At 33.4% G+C, this 15353-nt stretch overlaps 1 protein-coding gene across 1 annotated transcript in view; it reads right to left on the reverse strand.

Annotated features, from left to right (window-relative positions):
- Nucleotides 1-15353, reverse strand: part of LOC136043303 (integrin-linked protein kinase homolog pat-4-like) — a 32264-nt gene that overhangs the window by 2319 nt on the left and 14592 nt on the right. Inside the window, exons 4-8 of the mRNA XM_065728232.1 lie at nucleotides 11561-11641; nucleotides 9166-9361; nucleotides 6791-7034; nucleotides 4461-4560; nucleotides 2633-2763 (exon numbers count right to left, since the gene is read on the reverse strand). Coding sequence (XP_065584304.1) covers nucleotides 2633-2763; nucleotides 4461-4560; nucleotides 6791-7034; nucleotides 9166-9361; nucleotides 11561-11641 — 752 coding nt within the window. The remainder of the gene's footprint in view (nucleotides 1-2632; nucleotides 2764-4460; nucleotides 4561-6790; nucleotides 7035-9165; nucleotides 9362-11560; nucleotides 11642-15353) is intronic.

Below are 15353 nucleotides of genomic sequence, written 5' to 3' on the forward strand. Positions count from 1 at the left end.
AGCTATACGCATAGTATAGTACAGTAATAATATTACTGTTTTATTATATTATGGTACAGTAAGTATAGTTGAGCTTCAAGCATATTATTTTCTATATTCAAAGCTACTCTAACATTTTGTTGAGCTTCAAACTCTAGTTGACTTTTCGTAACTCCTACAAAAGATAGATTTTTCACAAAAAATGTTCTTATGATCTGATGAGGACTTCACTTAAATTCCTCTAACAATTTTTAGGTCTGGTATAAGATTTCTAAGGCAACGATGGTGGATATAGATAATAAATCTCTGGAGGATAATTTTTTGTTTATCCTGAAGTCTCACTAAGCAATGAGAGTAAAGTATCCAAGTGGTCCAAGAGCTATAAATTAATTTTCACTTATAGGCTAATTGTATATTTTCAGACTTCTTAGACAAGGGGCGTGTTTGGAAATTTTAAACATTTTGCCATGCTGCAAAAAAATTGAACTTTCGACATTTGGACCTTGTCAAAACTGCAGATAGTCAAATACGGTAGTTCAGGAATCAATCGCATTAATTTAGACTTAATTTAGACACCAATTGGACATCTATATATATAAACTTCTTATCACGCATGAATATTATTTTGTCCATCTAAGTCAAAAATTCAGAGGTGACTAGATTAAAGATTCGAAAAAACTGAGAAATTTATTTAAGGTTTGACTGTTTTTAAGAAGCATTTGTTTTTAAAAGAACAATTCTTTTTGGCATGTAAGATACGACCAAGTAGTTTTGATATCAAAACTTCTAACTACTTCTGTAAGCTTTTCAAGTACAAAATTAAAGCACAAGAAATACCTTAGACATTTTAGGCGTAAGGGCCTTAATTTTCTGAGTTCAAGTAATGAGTGGGTAGAGGTTATAACCCTGGAGAAGATCGAGAAAGTTATGGGTTCTCCATTTTCTGCACAAGCTTGGGCAGAATATTATTCATCTATTTTTTTTCAAAACTAAATTATTCTGTTCACTCTTATTTTAGTCAATCTATTCATAATTTTCTACCATCTCAGGTTTCACAGTTTTCCCATGTTATTACAGTGTCTTCCTTTGAAGCTGCTCATATAAAAGAATTAAATCCTTATCTATTGATTTTGAGGGGATTTCAGAGTTTCATCTTCAGTCTGACCCCAAATTTTTGATTTTACACCTTCAGTTGTTATTTCAAATTTGTTCGAATTCCGTCAGTTGTACCCGACAGCTTTCTACGCGGCACTGTAACTTCAGTTCTTAAAAAAGGTAAATCTCCTCTCAATTGTCCGTCATATCGACCCATTAGGCTATCTTGCAATCTGAGTAAAATTTTTGAGTAAATTCTTCTTCCGTATTTTAGTTCTGGAATTGATTCTGGAGAGAGCCAGCTTGGTTTTCGGCCTGGGGTTCGATGTATTCATGCTCACCAGATTTTTTCTTCTCTTCTCTTCTTCTCAAAATAACAAAATTATCCCCCTTTGCGCTCTTGACATTTCTAAACCTTGTGACTCTACTAATCATTTCCTTCTTATTCACTCACTGTTTACGAAAGAAATTAATCTTTCCATCATTTTACTGCTGAAGTATTGGCAATCTTCTTCTTTTCTTAAAGTTAGAATTAATGGTTTGATTTTTGAAAAAAAAATACCGCTTCGGAAAGGTGTCAGACAAGGTGGAATTTTGTCACCTAATTTATTTAAAATATGGGTTTCTCAAGTGATCAATAATATACCTCCAAGATATTTTTCTGTGTTGTCTAATGTTTCGTATCCAGCATGTGCTGATAACCTTCTTGCTATTAGCAGAAGTAAAGATAGCCTCTCCAATTCTGTTAGCTATATTTCTGAAGCTTTTGTTCAAATCAGTCTTTATTTAAATGTTGCTAAGTGCGAGTACCTTATTTTCGGCTCTTCTTCCCCTTCACTTGTAATACCCCCGGCACTCGAATCGTCCCCTCTGCCCCCTCTGTGAAGTCTTTTAGGTGGTTGGGGATAAATGTTACTAAGAATTTTCGATCTTTCCGTTCTCAGCTGATTTCCGACTCAAAGATAAAAATTCAGGTTAGTTATTTGGGAATTGTTGCAAACAGAGGTAAATACTATCGTAAGGCTTTATGCAAATTATTTTCTGCGTTTTGTGATCATTGGGTTCTATATCTTTCCGGGTTTTATCCTCTATTAAATAAGAATGATAGTTCCCCTTTGCGTATACAGTATTACCGGTATTGTAAATTTCTTCTTTTTCTCCCTCCAAAGTACCGCAATGGGAAGATACTGTCAAAATTCGGGATGACTGATGTTTTTAGTAAAGCTGTCGTGCTAGATAGTTGGCTTTCGGATATTAAATAAAATAATCTTCCTCCTTTCTATTGTTTTGAAAGTATATATTTTTATAGTTAGTGTTTTCTTTTTTTCTTTATGTATGTTTTACTCGGCTATTTACATTTAGTAAGCAATAAAGAAATTAATACTTACAATAACACATTTAGAGAATGAGAAACTTAGCCTAAGGGATTGAACCAATCGGTAAACTCGGTTTGTTTGAGGGGCGTCACATAGCACCTTTTGAATCACTTCAGCCGAAGTGGCAAAAGGGGCAACAGAAAATCGGCATTAAATGTACAAGCGGCCTTAAGATCACTTACTTTGAGTCCAGATTCCATAGGAGATAAGTCAGCGAAGGGTACTTCTCTTGTTGCTAACTCCCAGAGCAGCACAGCAAAACTCCACATGTCCGCAGCTTTCACATTTATTTCAGATCTTCTCTTCTGCAAAGCTACAAAATATGATGGCACGTTAACGTTTACCTACTGCTTTTGTTAGTTATAGGAAAACATTTTAAACACTGAAGCTATTTACTAAGGATAGTTTCTAAGATCTTTAAACTAAATGTAAACAATTTGACAATTCCATTAACCTGAATCTAACAATACAAACACAAAAATTGAAACAACTGAAAAAATTGATAACATCATGGAAGTGCTAATATCCAAAAAATGTTCCCCTTCCCCTCCGAATTTTTTTTTTTTTAGGTTTGCCTTCTTACCTTACACATAATCTTGCAGGCGGGCATACAAAAATAAGATATTAGGACTAAGTTTACAGGCAACAGTTTATAGCAAAAGTTTATAGACAACATATTCATCATCAAGGAAACAAATTTCTTTCAGTTTTTAAGGGAGACATTTTGGGTAAAAATTCTTAGAGAATTTGTAGATAAGTTTCTTAGAATAAACTTATAGAAAAAGGTGGAGCCTAATATAGAGGTAAAGATAGACTTCCCTTCTAAGAACCGCCTCGACTAGCCTCACTACTCAGTCCATTTCCCTAAACTCAAGGGTAAAACACAAGTGAAGCCCTAACTAGGATTGTATAAAAATGATGGCAGTTCATTTGTTAATAGATAAGTCTATCTATCATCCGTCCATGCGTCATTCCTACGGCAGAACACTGAGAGGCACACGAAAAAATTCATCCCTTTAATAATTGACATATACTCTTCCTCCTCGCTCAATTTATTTTCATCTAATAACTTCCACGCTACGCCTTTCTTCCACTCTTTGACTATCTTTTTCCTTTATTACCATATCGCTCTGACAGTTTTTTTGACGGGTATACGTAACTAATGACGGTATTCGACATCACTAAATGACGTAAATTATTTTCCTCTAACAACTTCCACGCTATGCCTTTCTTCCACTCTTTGACTCTCTTTTTCCTTTATAACCACATCGCTCTCTGACAGTTTTTTTGACGAGTATACGTAACTAATGACGTTATTCGACGTCACTAAATGACGTAATTTATTTTCCTCTAATAACTTCCACGCTATGCCTTTCTTCCACTCTTTAACTCTCTTTTTCCTTTATAACCATATCGCTCTCAGACAGTTTTTTTGACGAGTATACGTAACTAATGACGTTATTCGCATGCGTAAGATGCATGCATTTAATTTATTAACATTTTGTTGTTGACACAAAATGCGAGTTAGCAATTCAATCAATGAGATGTTACATAACATTGTCTTTAGATATTTCATTGTGTAAATGATTACGTATTGAAGCTTTATCCTCGAACATCTAATCTAAAGAATTAAGGCTTTTGTACATTCAAATTTTATTAATAAAAACAAATTTATAATCAACTGAATTTACCACACTGAAAACCTAAAAAAGCCATTTTCACACACAGATTTGTCTTGCCTTGTCCAAGGATTCTATACAAATAGTCGAAGGATGTGCATTAAAATATGGTAAAACTTGAGTATCCAAGTCCATAACGTATGTTGGAAGAAGTAGAAGAAGAGTGAATATACACAAGAAATAAGAGTTAAAACTTACCAGCCTCCCGAGGAGGACTTGAAGTCCTCCTAGTCCAACGAGGACAAGCTACACGTAATTGCCTTGTACTAACATAGCCTTTTACTAAAAAAAACTCCTTACCCCTCATGTAAAGTCAATAATTGGTTCTTACCCTCTGGTGCCATCCATTGGGGTGTATAAATTCTTCCCTTTTCCATAAAGCTTAGCTTTGCATCTGCCATATTTATGCGAGCAGTTAAATCCTCATCAATCTGAAAAAACATGCAAAAAATATAATTCCTGATGTCGGTGTTACAAGAGGATGAGATAAGGACAAACAAAAATTTGTGAGAAGACTAAACGTGGTTGCAAATATTGCATATTTCTTACTTATGTCTAAGGTGCACAAATCTTTGCAAGAGCTAGCTGAGGACTTAATTTTAATTAATCTAGTAAAAAAAAGCAGTGAAAGGCAGCTAAGTACGCACCGTCCCCTATAAACTGGAAAAAAAGCGGCCTAAAATAGATGAAGTACAACTAATATACATTAAACAAATATTCAAATTTTCAAACAAACAACAGAATATTTTCCTTTCTTTATTACTAGAAAAAGCCATACCTACTCTCTTTTTAGGATTTCAAGATCAATCTCACTGAAATAGTCCTTGAATATGTGGAATATGTGCCATAAGATTAGCATTACTAGTGTGTTTTTTTTCAAGAATTTGGTAATGTTAAAGGTTCCAGAGAAGTTCTTTTCTTCATCATTTCCTGATATTTGTTTTTTATTGTTTTTTATCAGTTCGGTTGAATTTTTTTTAGTGTTTTCTTTAATTTTGAATAGTTTGATGAATTGGAATCGAAACGGTCGCTTCCTCAACCAATTTTTGTGCTTTAGTGCGTCTTGTCAGATTGAATTTTGTTAACAATATCGTTCAATTGAAATTATTGACGGAACTTAACAAATGAATATATGTATATGTAAAACAGGTGTAATACAAAAAAAGAAGCAGAGGGCAAAAAAAAAAAAACAAAAAAAGAAGCCACAACTTTAAATAATAAACAAAATCCGAATATTTCAACTTTACGTCCGGAAGAATTTATCAACGAAAAAAAAAAAAAAAACAGCAACATGAATTTAGCTAAATTAAACAAAACAATATAAAGAACAACAATAAAGAACTTTTGTTTTCCTTTTCTTTATATTTTGTTTAATTTAGCTTCATTAATTTTTTTTATAAAGGCTTCCAGACGTGAACTCAAATATTCGGATTTTGTTTATTATTTAGTTGTGACTTTTTGTTTTTTCGTGTTTTGTCCACTACTCTGTCTTAAAATATTGCGCCCGTTTTTTTCGATATATTCATTTGTTAAATTCTGTATATAAAAAGGCAGTGTGGTCTAAGAAATTATTTATTGAAATTATTGAATTTATAAATTGATACAATTGAATTTATAAGTTGAATTGAAACTTCTATGAAATTATTCCATCTTAACACACTAAAAATATATTTACTTTGAAACAAATTAAAGGTATTTAATCTATACCCATGATACTCTAAAAAAATCTTTCTTCCGGACCTGTAATTACTTGTCCTGAAGACAAATTAAGTTATAGTAATAAATTAGTCAAGTAATTAGTTCATAGGTCCACTACTCTGTCTTAAAATATTGCGCCCGTTTTTTTCGATATATTCATTTGTTAAATTCTGTATATAAAAAGGCAGTGTGGTCTAAGAAATTATTTATTGACATTATTGAATTTATAAATTGATACAATTGAATTTATTTCATATAGTCTAATATAGTCAAGTAATTAGTTCATAGGATAAATATCTCCGACTTTTGGTGCTCAAAAGCAGTGTACGGTGGAACTTACCTGTTATAAAGAACTTGCCTGTTCTAAGAAGAACCAAGCCAAAACTTGCCTGTTAGAAGTAACTTACCGCTACAAACACTGTTAGAAACAACTATGGGATACTGACGTAGTTTCAAAAAACAGTTTTTAAAAAATACGATAATTTTTATTGTTTTTATTATTTAAACGAATTTTTACTATTTAATCATTCACTTATTATTCTTACTTTGATTATTATAACTGCAATATTATTATAATTATTATTTACCAAAAACCGCAAAATGACACACGAAGGTCTTCTGCAATAAAAATTTGATTCCAAATTTTCCCTAATTTTCTTAAGATAAATATATCTCAGTAAGTTTCCCTTCAAATGGTAAAATAACAATTAAATTATTTATTATTTATTTAATTATTAATTTAGTCATTTAATAATTTTTATGCTTATTTTTATTATTTAAACGAAAACAAAACATAAACTTTTTTCACTTAAGCTTTCAAGAAAAAAAAAAACTTACAAGAATACGTTTACAGGATAATCGAATGTCTACCGGAAAATATGCTTACTGAAAAAAACTTACATGAACAAGTTTAGAGGATAATCGGATGTTGGAACAATATGTTTACCGACAAAAAAAACTTACAAGAATATGTTTACTGGATAATCGATAGTCTGGCAAAGATTTTTCTAGTGTGTGTAGAAAAGCCATTCCTCGTGCAACGTCAATAGCAAATTTAATGGCTTTTGCTGTATCCACAACAATGTCTGTTCGATCGTGCAAAACAGTGAATAGGGATCCATATTCCATGTATTGATTAATTACGACAAGGTTTGGCGGATCATTGCTGCAGCCAATGACAGGCAGAATGTTGGGATGTGAGAAAATCCTGAAATTAAAACATACTTATTGTATGTTTAATATACCTAAACATACATGTAAATACCTATATTGAAAAATTTGAATCTTAGGTTTTAAGTCACCTATTGCAGGCAAACTGGCAGTCGCCCCGTATCTTTTCTCCAATCTTGTAGAGGACTTCGGTTTTAACCTACTAGACATTTTTACGCTTTTAATTCATCCTATTCTGATCCAGGACAATTCTCTATCCCTCTTTTGTAGTTTACTTATAAAGAAGGAAATTTTCGGTAAATCCAGCCTTTCTGCATTGTGAGAATCTCTAGCCACTCCTATATGATTTACATAATAAGTGGATTCTAACCTCTTATGTCCTTTCTACGGGATCCGTAAAACCTGCCATCTGGAAAAACTTAAAATCCTTAAACTTGTTCATTATTCCCTAGCTTAACTACTCCCAACACTAATTCGTTTAAATTAATATATTTTGTGAAGAAAACGTCATGTATTTCTTACCTAGAAAAAACTACCATTTCTATTTCAGAAGCTAGATGAGCTGATATTTTTTTTATATTTAATACATATATTTAATATATATATATATATATATATATATATATATATATATATATATATATATATATATATATATATATATATATATATATATATATATATATATATATATATATATATATATATGGCTATGCTGTTTGACCTATGTGATTGTATGGATGAGTAGGGTTAAGGCCTCATTCAAGTGCTGGTCTATATTAATCACTAATTTAGGAAAACAGTCTTCCTTTTCTCCTTCTGTCTCTCTCTTTTTTTTTTTTTTGTGATGTTGCATTGGTGATTTCTCTTTTCATGATATATATATATATATATATATATATATATATATATATATATATATATATATATATATATATGTTTAATATTGAATATATAAGAGCTTATATTGTTGGTCAAGCAAAAACTGGTCATAAATCATTCATTTTATGGTTGTGTATGGGTCATGTAGAATGCACCTTTATTGGTAAAGTTAGTGCTTCAAACCTTACCACTAAACTGGATGGCTGCAGGTTTGTATGAACATTTCAACTGAAGAAACACCAAGAGAAACGCTCTTTATTTTTCACTACCCATTCTTCTGCACCATACTTAACAAAGTTTATTAACTCTGGGAGAAAGTGCCTTAAGTTTTCGAGTTGTTTTGCCCTTCTGCAAATATGCTGCAACTAAAAAAACAGATATGTTCGAGCTGATACGTTCAGCTCGTTTTTTTTTTTTTTTTTTTTCGTTTTTTTATCATTGTTTTTAGTTCATATGTTAGAACTAAAAAACAACGATCTCAGAAATTCTTATTTCCTCGTAGTGTCATTGCTGTGAACAACAAAATTAATTTTTTTGTGCGTCAAAACATCCAAAAAGACATTTTTAAGCAACAGTTTTCTAAATTATCCTGTCAGGGATACTTTGGACCGATCCCAGGGAATATATCCGTCCTGCTCCTGTCCTCCTCCTCTTGCGTACAGATATGCACACACCTGTACGTTCACTGTCATTATCGTTAATTATCCAAAACGAGGGATACCTTAATGTTTATAGAAAATCCTTCAAACCCATCATTTTTTGGCACCTTTTTTAAGACGAGGCCTTAAAAGGTGCATTAATTCTGGGAACCATCACAAGAAACAAAAGACTACAGACAAAATGATTATCTTGTCTAATACCATTAAAGCTTTGCCAGCCTCAACAATAACCAAAATTTTAGTCAGTCTCAATGTAACTTCAGCCGAAATGCCTGAAAAAAAAAAGTTTAAGAGCTTGAAATAAAAATGCCTTTCACAGACGAAAAGAGGCTTGTAAAAAAATAATTCAAGGCTCTTACTATATCCTCAGAAATTCAGATTCCTTCAATGACTGCATGTTTATTTCTAATCCTCACGCTTCTGTAAAAGACACTTTATACTAATTATACTCTTAAAAAGAATTCCTCTTTTCACAAGATCCTGCCGAATGTAAATATAAAGTTCCGTTTTATCAAGAAACAACAAAAGAAGGTAAAAAGGCCCGGAAAATCTCCTCCCCCTCCCCAGAAATTCATGCTAGAACTTGTGAATATATTATAAATCAAGCTCTCACAGATGATTTCTTACCTAAGTTTAGGGAACTCTTCATTGAAGTCTCGTGAAATCCTTGGCGTACACTCCCGAATATTTAAAAATTTGGCGACAATGTGGTTACCTTGCCACTTTCCTTCCCAAGAGTCTCCAGTGGGAGTTCGCGCTATTTGAGTTTGAAGTTGTAAATCATTCACGTTGATCCCTTTGTACCTGGACAATGTAGCATCACCTAGAACAATTGCATTATCTAATTAAGTTTTGCGTACATATTTATATTAATTGCAAATTATATTAGCATAAATAATATATGAATTTAAAAATTATATAAAAAGATAATTGTATATTATTATACATTCAATGTATTCATCCATTTTAAAATTAATATATACCTTACTTTTAATTTAAGATTATATGATTAAGCTGAACAAATTCAACTTATAAGATACACCCCTTCCTAAATAAAGAGCACCTATAAAATATCCTCTAGGGTAGGAAGGGGCCTATAACCATTATCCTCATGGGTTGTGGGGGGAGGTGCCAAAACAATTATTTTTATAATTCCATATCTAGCTTTAGATTTACTGTTTTGGTCTTTCGTTATAATCATTAATAATAATAGGTATATAATAATCATATAGACATTTTTTTTGGAGGAGGAGGGTTCCTGTTTGCAGGGATTTTCTACGGCGATGATTTTCCGTAGGGAGGGAAGCTTTAGGGGGGCGAGCTTTCCAGCAGAAATTTTACACTGGCAAATTTGCCAGAATTTCTACCCGACATTCTTTTTATTGACCTTACCATTTTCTTCGTTGGCTAAATTTAACATGTGAAGATGTTCCGCGGAAAAATTTTCAGCAGGGTTGGAATTGTCTGGAGGATATTTCCATAGGAGGGGGGATTTCCCGCGAAGCAACTTTCCACTATGGGTGGGGGGATTTCCGAGCAAAAATTTTCCCGGAGGGTGGATTCCCGATATGACTGAAAAACGATCAGAAATTAAAGCCTTTTTCAAATGAAAGTACGCAAATTAGAATTTTTCAGGCGGCATTGTCCGCAAGAAATTTTCATGGGGGATTTTCAGTGAGAATAGAATTGTCCAGGGGTAATTTTAGCGGGGGATGCATTTTACGTGGGAGGAACTTTACTTTGAGGAATCTTCTGACGGGGGAGGGAATTTTCCATTGAGGAGAGCTGGATTTCCCAGCATTATTTGAAAAACTATCAGAAAAAAACAAGTAATCTTAACTGAAAGCAAGAAGCAACACTAAAACTTGAAACGAACAGAAATTATTCATTTATGAGGGGATTAAGAACTACACCTGAAACAAGAGATCCATTGAATTAAAATACTAAGCGTTTTTAAAAACTCTAAAATACTTTAGCGCAAAGAGCGAGGTACTACGAGGAACAAAGGGAAACCACTTCATACACGGAATAATTTCTGTTCGTTTTAAGTTTTAATGTTGCTCATTTCTTTCAGTTAAAAAAAAAACTTTTTTTTTATTTTATTCAATACTATAAAGGAAAGTCATACCCAGCAAAGGAATCTTGAAGGTAAACGTGCTTTGGTAAGTTGTTCCATGTGTTGTCACCCACCCAGTGAAGGATTATTGTTCAATCTTTTTGGCGGTGGTTGTAAAATTCATACGAGTGCCTGCTACAGCAAAGGATGGGAATTGAAATGTCGAGTTGCATCAGATGTCATGTATACTGAGTCACTCAAGGGCGTCGAAATAGTGATCACAGAAGATGGGGAGAAATGTTTTATGGTGAATAAGATATTCTATGAAACTGATCAGTTTTTTTCGAACCTGTGGTCGCACAGCTAAGCCCAGATTTTCACCATTTTTAATAGCAAAAAAAACTGTACTCCCAATAGGGCCAGAGAACCACAGAGTGACAATTCTGAGATGCCACAAATGGTTCGAACTTCCATAAAACCCTTCATTTAAAATACAAGTTTTGGAGATCAAACAGTCGTGAGATAGCGCATTTGTATTGTCGTGAGATACGGTCTATTCTAAACTACAGAGATGCAGGTGACACACTGTATATATTCGTACGACAGATGCTTCAGACTGGGGACTATGCGAGGGGGAATTAAGGACACGCAAGTGAAATCCCAACAAACTTTAAGCTTAGACGCTATTCTGAATGTGCTGAAACAGCTAGCATTGACCAACCAATAGGTTGAATCTTCAATATAAGCAATCTAGACTTTCAACTACGGAATGAAGTATGAATACAAATAGATGTAACATTTGATGTACATACTATGTTGGAAGCCGCAACAAAGCCCGTTGACTATGTTGAAAGCACTAACAAAGCCCGTTGACTACGTTGAAAGCCCTAACAAGCTGAAGTCAAACTGAGAAAACAAATATTATAATTCTCAATCTTATGAAAAAAAAACCTATTATCAACTTACGACTTCTAGTTTTCAATCCAAGCCAAGACTGATCTTTGAACCCAACACGTTTCAGATCTTGTCCATACTCTTCCGCCATCTCTGTAAAATAAAAATTTTAATCATATATCATCAAATGCAAATTCTGAATTATTAAACAAAATGTTATAGCCAATAGAAAAGTCTTTTTATAATGTGTGTTGAGTACTCTTCTTCAACGACCACAGCATAATATATATATATATATATATATATATATATATATATATATATATATATATATATATATATATATATATATATATATATATACGAACAGTAGCGAAAAGTCCTATACTTTCCATTGAAGATTTTTGAACCATATCAATCTAGACCCCTCTTCATGACTCCGCCTCCTCGTATACGCGCAATGACAAATGTTTAGCACATTACAACGGGAAAACGTCACATGTTTTCCCGAGCTTTAATTCGACCCGATGGAAAACCAAATAGCAACTGAAACTATTGCTCTGACGTACTGGGAACTTTCTATTCAGCGCGTTATGATGTGTCATTTTTGAAGATAGTTTTTCGCCAACTATTCGTATAAATATTTATGCTGTGTTAACGGCTGACTTCTCTGTACGGTAGACAAAAGGGTTTACCATGTTATCAACCATGATTTACGAGGAATTTGGCCGTGTTCATCTTTTTAGGTTGCAGCTATCGCTGCCACCACAATCTTGTATACGAAAATACAGTTTTTCGTAAATATTTATTTTATTTTAAATATTATTTTTGTTAATTACAAACGTACGAAGATGTAGCAATTTCCTTTAAAATAAGCCATTAAACAGGCCTCTATGATGTTCCGATAACCAGCTAGCTTCGGAGAAAAAAAAACATAAAAAAGATGCTTTTGTTTTTTAAGCTATTGGATTTTTTATTGTTGTTCAAGCCAAGTGACTGTATGTTTCCCTTTTAGGGCTGGCGGCCAAGAAAATTCCAATAGTGCACTTTGTTCTTAAATCTGTCACCATTTATAGGGGGTCTGAGCTATTTTTTTACTATGGGACATGTACGTCTCTTAATAGGCTGTAGCGCTCAAACCCCCATGGCGTATACAAAAATCCACAATATGACCAATGATTCTGAACAGCTAAAGAAATTGGATATAGAAAGAAACAATAAAAATCACATCAAATTGCAAAGGAAAACACTGTACAACGAAATCTGAAGTTAGAAGACAAACCAAATTACAGTAAGATAAGTAAAGGTGTTAGTTTAGCATTTGTTAATTTGTGAAGGATAAATAGGAAGATCAAATCAAATTTACCCCAAAACTACTTAATTCAATTAAAATTGCTGATTTCAAACAACTCGTGGTAACGAACAGTGAGTAACGATTGACTCAAATTCAATAGTAACCGAGACTCTAAATAACTGAATTTCGATACCAATAGATACGTTAAAAGAATCAACTTCTTATGCTGATTCCAAATATTTAAGAGTCATCAAGTTTAGCATTACCCATCAAAGTTCACGAGCCCGAGAAAATTTGCCTAATATTTGAAATAATTGGGGGACACCACCTAAAATTAAAGTAATCTCAAAGAAAATCACACTATCAGATTCAGCGTGCCAGCGAATTCAACTGTAGAAGTTCACGCTCATATTTACAAAAATGTGGAATTTTGCTATTTTTGCCAGAAGAGAGATCACGGATGCTTGATTTTTTTGTGTGTGTTTTTTTCCAGGGATGATCATATCGAAATAATAGTCCTAGAAGATCGGGAGCGGGTGCATTCAAACGGAAATTAAAAGTTCCAGTGCCTTTTTTCAGTCACCAAAAAGATTGGAGGGCAACTCGCCCCCCTCCAACGCACCTATTTACCCTAAGATTATCTGATCACAATTTTGAGATAGCCATTTCGTTCAGCATAGTTGAAAGATCAAACAACCATGTCTTTAGTGGTAAAATGACCCCCCACAGTTCATGAGGAGAGGCCTGTAAGTTATGAAATTTGACCATTGTTTACATATAGTAATTGTTATTGGGAAATATAGAGACATTCTTCAGGGGGGAGGGTTGTGCTTAGGTTGGCTTTCCATAGGAAGAATCTTCCTTAAAGAGGAAAATTTCCAGGGGTTGAATTTCCCGGGGGAAATTTTACATTGGGGGGATTTGACAGAATTCGTATATTAAATTCTTTTTTAATTTTCTTGCATAATCTTTGCCAACTAAATTTTGCATGTGGAGATATTCCGGGGGAAATATCCGTGGGCTATTATCCGCGTGTTTTCATTTCAGGGAAAAATTTCCACGGAAGTGGACATTTCCGGAGTGATCGAGAAACCGATTAGAAATTATCGGTATGTATAAGTAAATAAAATAAAAGTAAATAAAATAAAAGTAATAAAATAAAATAATAAGCAAATAAAAGTATGCTAAGGATAAATTTTCGGGCTGAATCGTCCGAAAGAAACTCTACAGGGGAGGGAGGAATTTTCAGAGAGGATGGAACTGTCTGGAGGGAATCTGATGGGGGGAGGTGCACTTTACGTTCGATGAAATTTCCACGGAGGAGTCCCCGCAAGGGGTTTTATTTCATGGAGAGTGAGACATATTTACCAGATTTAGTTATTATTTGAAAAACGATAAGAAATTAAATATATAAAAAAAAAAAATTTCAACCGAAACTAAGGAGCAATATTAAAATTTAAAACGAACAGAAATTACTTCTTATGTGAAGGGTTGCCCTCCTCAATACCTTACACTTGACGTTAAAGCTGTTAGCACTTTTGAAAAAGCTTTTTATTCTAATTAAACGGCCTTTGTGTTTCAGTGGCCCATCTTAAAAGATTGGGACAAACAGTCAAACTTTAGCAATAAGAGCAAGGTGTTGAGGAAGGGACAACCCTTTATATACGGGATAATTTGTGTTCGTTCGAAGTTTTAATGTTGCTCCTTACTTTCAGCTAAAAGAACTTCCCCTAAGAATGAAGAAGTGCTATTTCAGAGTCTGCAAATGCACAGGAAGGAGAAAAGGAATTCACGTCTACATTCCTTAACCACTCTGGAATGGAATGAAATTGTTTTGGCGGCTGTGAAGGATAATTAGAAACTAGGAATTGAACTCATGCCGGAAAAAATATACATATGGCGCCACATTCAAAGTGCAAAAATTACATAGTTTTTTCCCAGGGGTAGTCGTATCGTTTTTAGTATCTATGACGCATGCAAAATTATGAAAGATCGAAAAAATCTAAAGCCTCCTAAAGGCTAAAGGATAGGGAGGGTATATCCACTTTTAAATGTAGCATGTTTTGTCCATTTTATATCCAATTTATTCATTCATAGCAGTATGTGGTATTTTAAACTTGCTTACTCATTTTTATTTCTATTCGTTTTAAGTTTCATATATTCATACGAATTGATTTCTTTGCACTTAAAGGTTGACTTAGGGAATTAACTTATTTTTTATTGCTAAAAAACAGTTTCACACAAGCAACATCGGTTTTCCAATAAAATACAATTCAGTTAAATGTCTAGCAGATGATGAAAAATCAAAGTATAGGTGTTGTCATTACCCCGAATTCGATCAAAGTAATCGAGAAGAATTTTCACATTACCTTGCGGTTTATCGAAAAGACTTGTGCCCTGAAAAGGGGCACTTCCCTTTTCCTATATTTAGTTTGCCTCTCCCGCCCTAAATTTCAAAAATACCTTCTTCAGTATTTTCATTGGAAAAATATACAACATTAACCCCCCTCCCAACATTTTGTAGAAAATGTCCTCCCCCCCCCAGTATTTTCTTAAATTAACGTCAATGAA

Source organism: Artemia franciscana, chromosome 2, assembly GCF_032884065.1.
Source record: "Artemia franciscana chromosome 2, ASM3288406v1, whole genome shotgun sequence".
Taxonomy (NCBI): Eukaryota; Metazoa; Arthropoda; class Branchiopoda; order Anostraca; family Artemiidae; genus Artemia; species Artemia franciscana.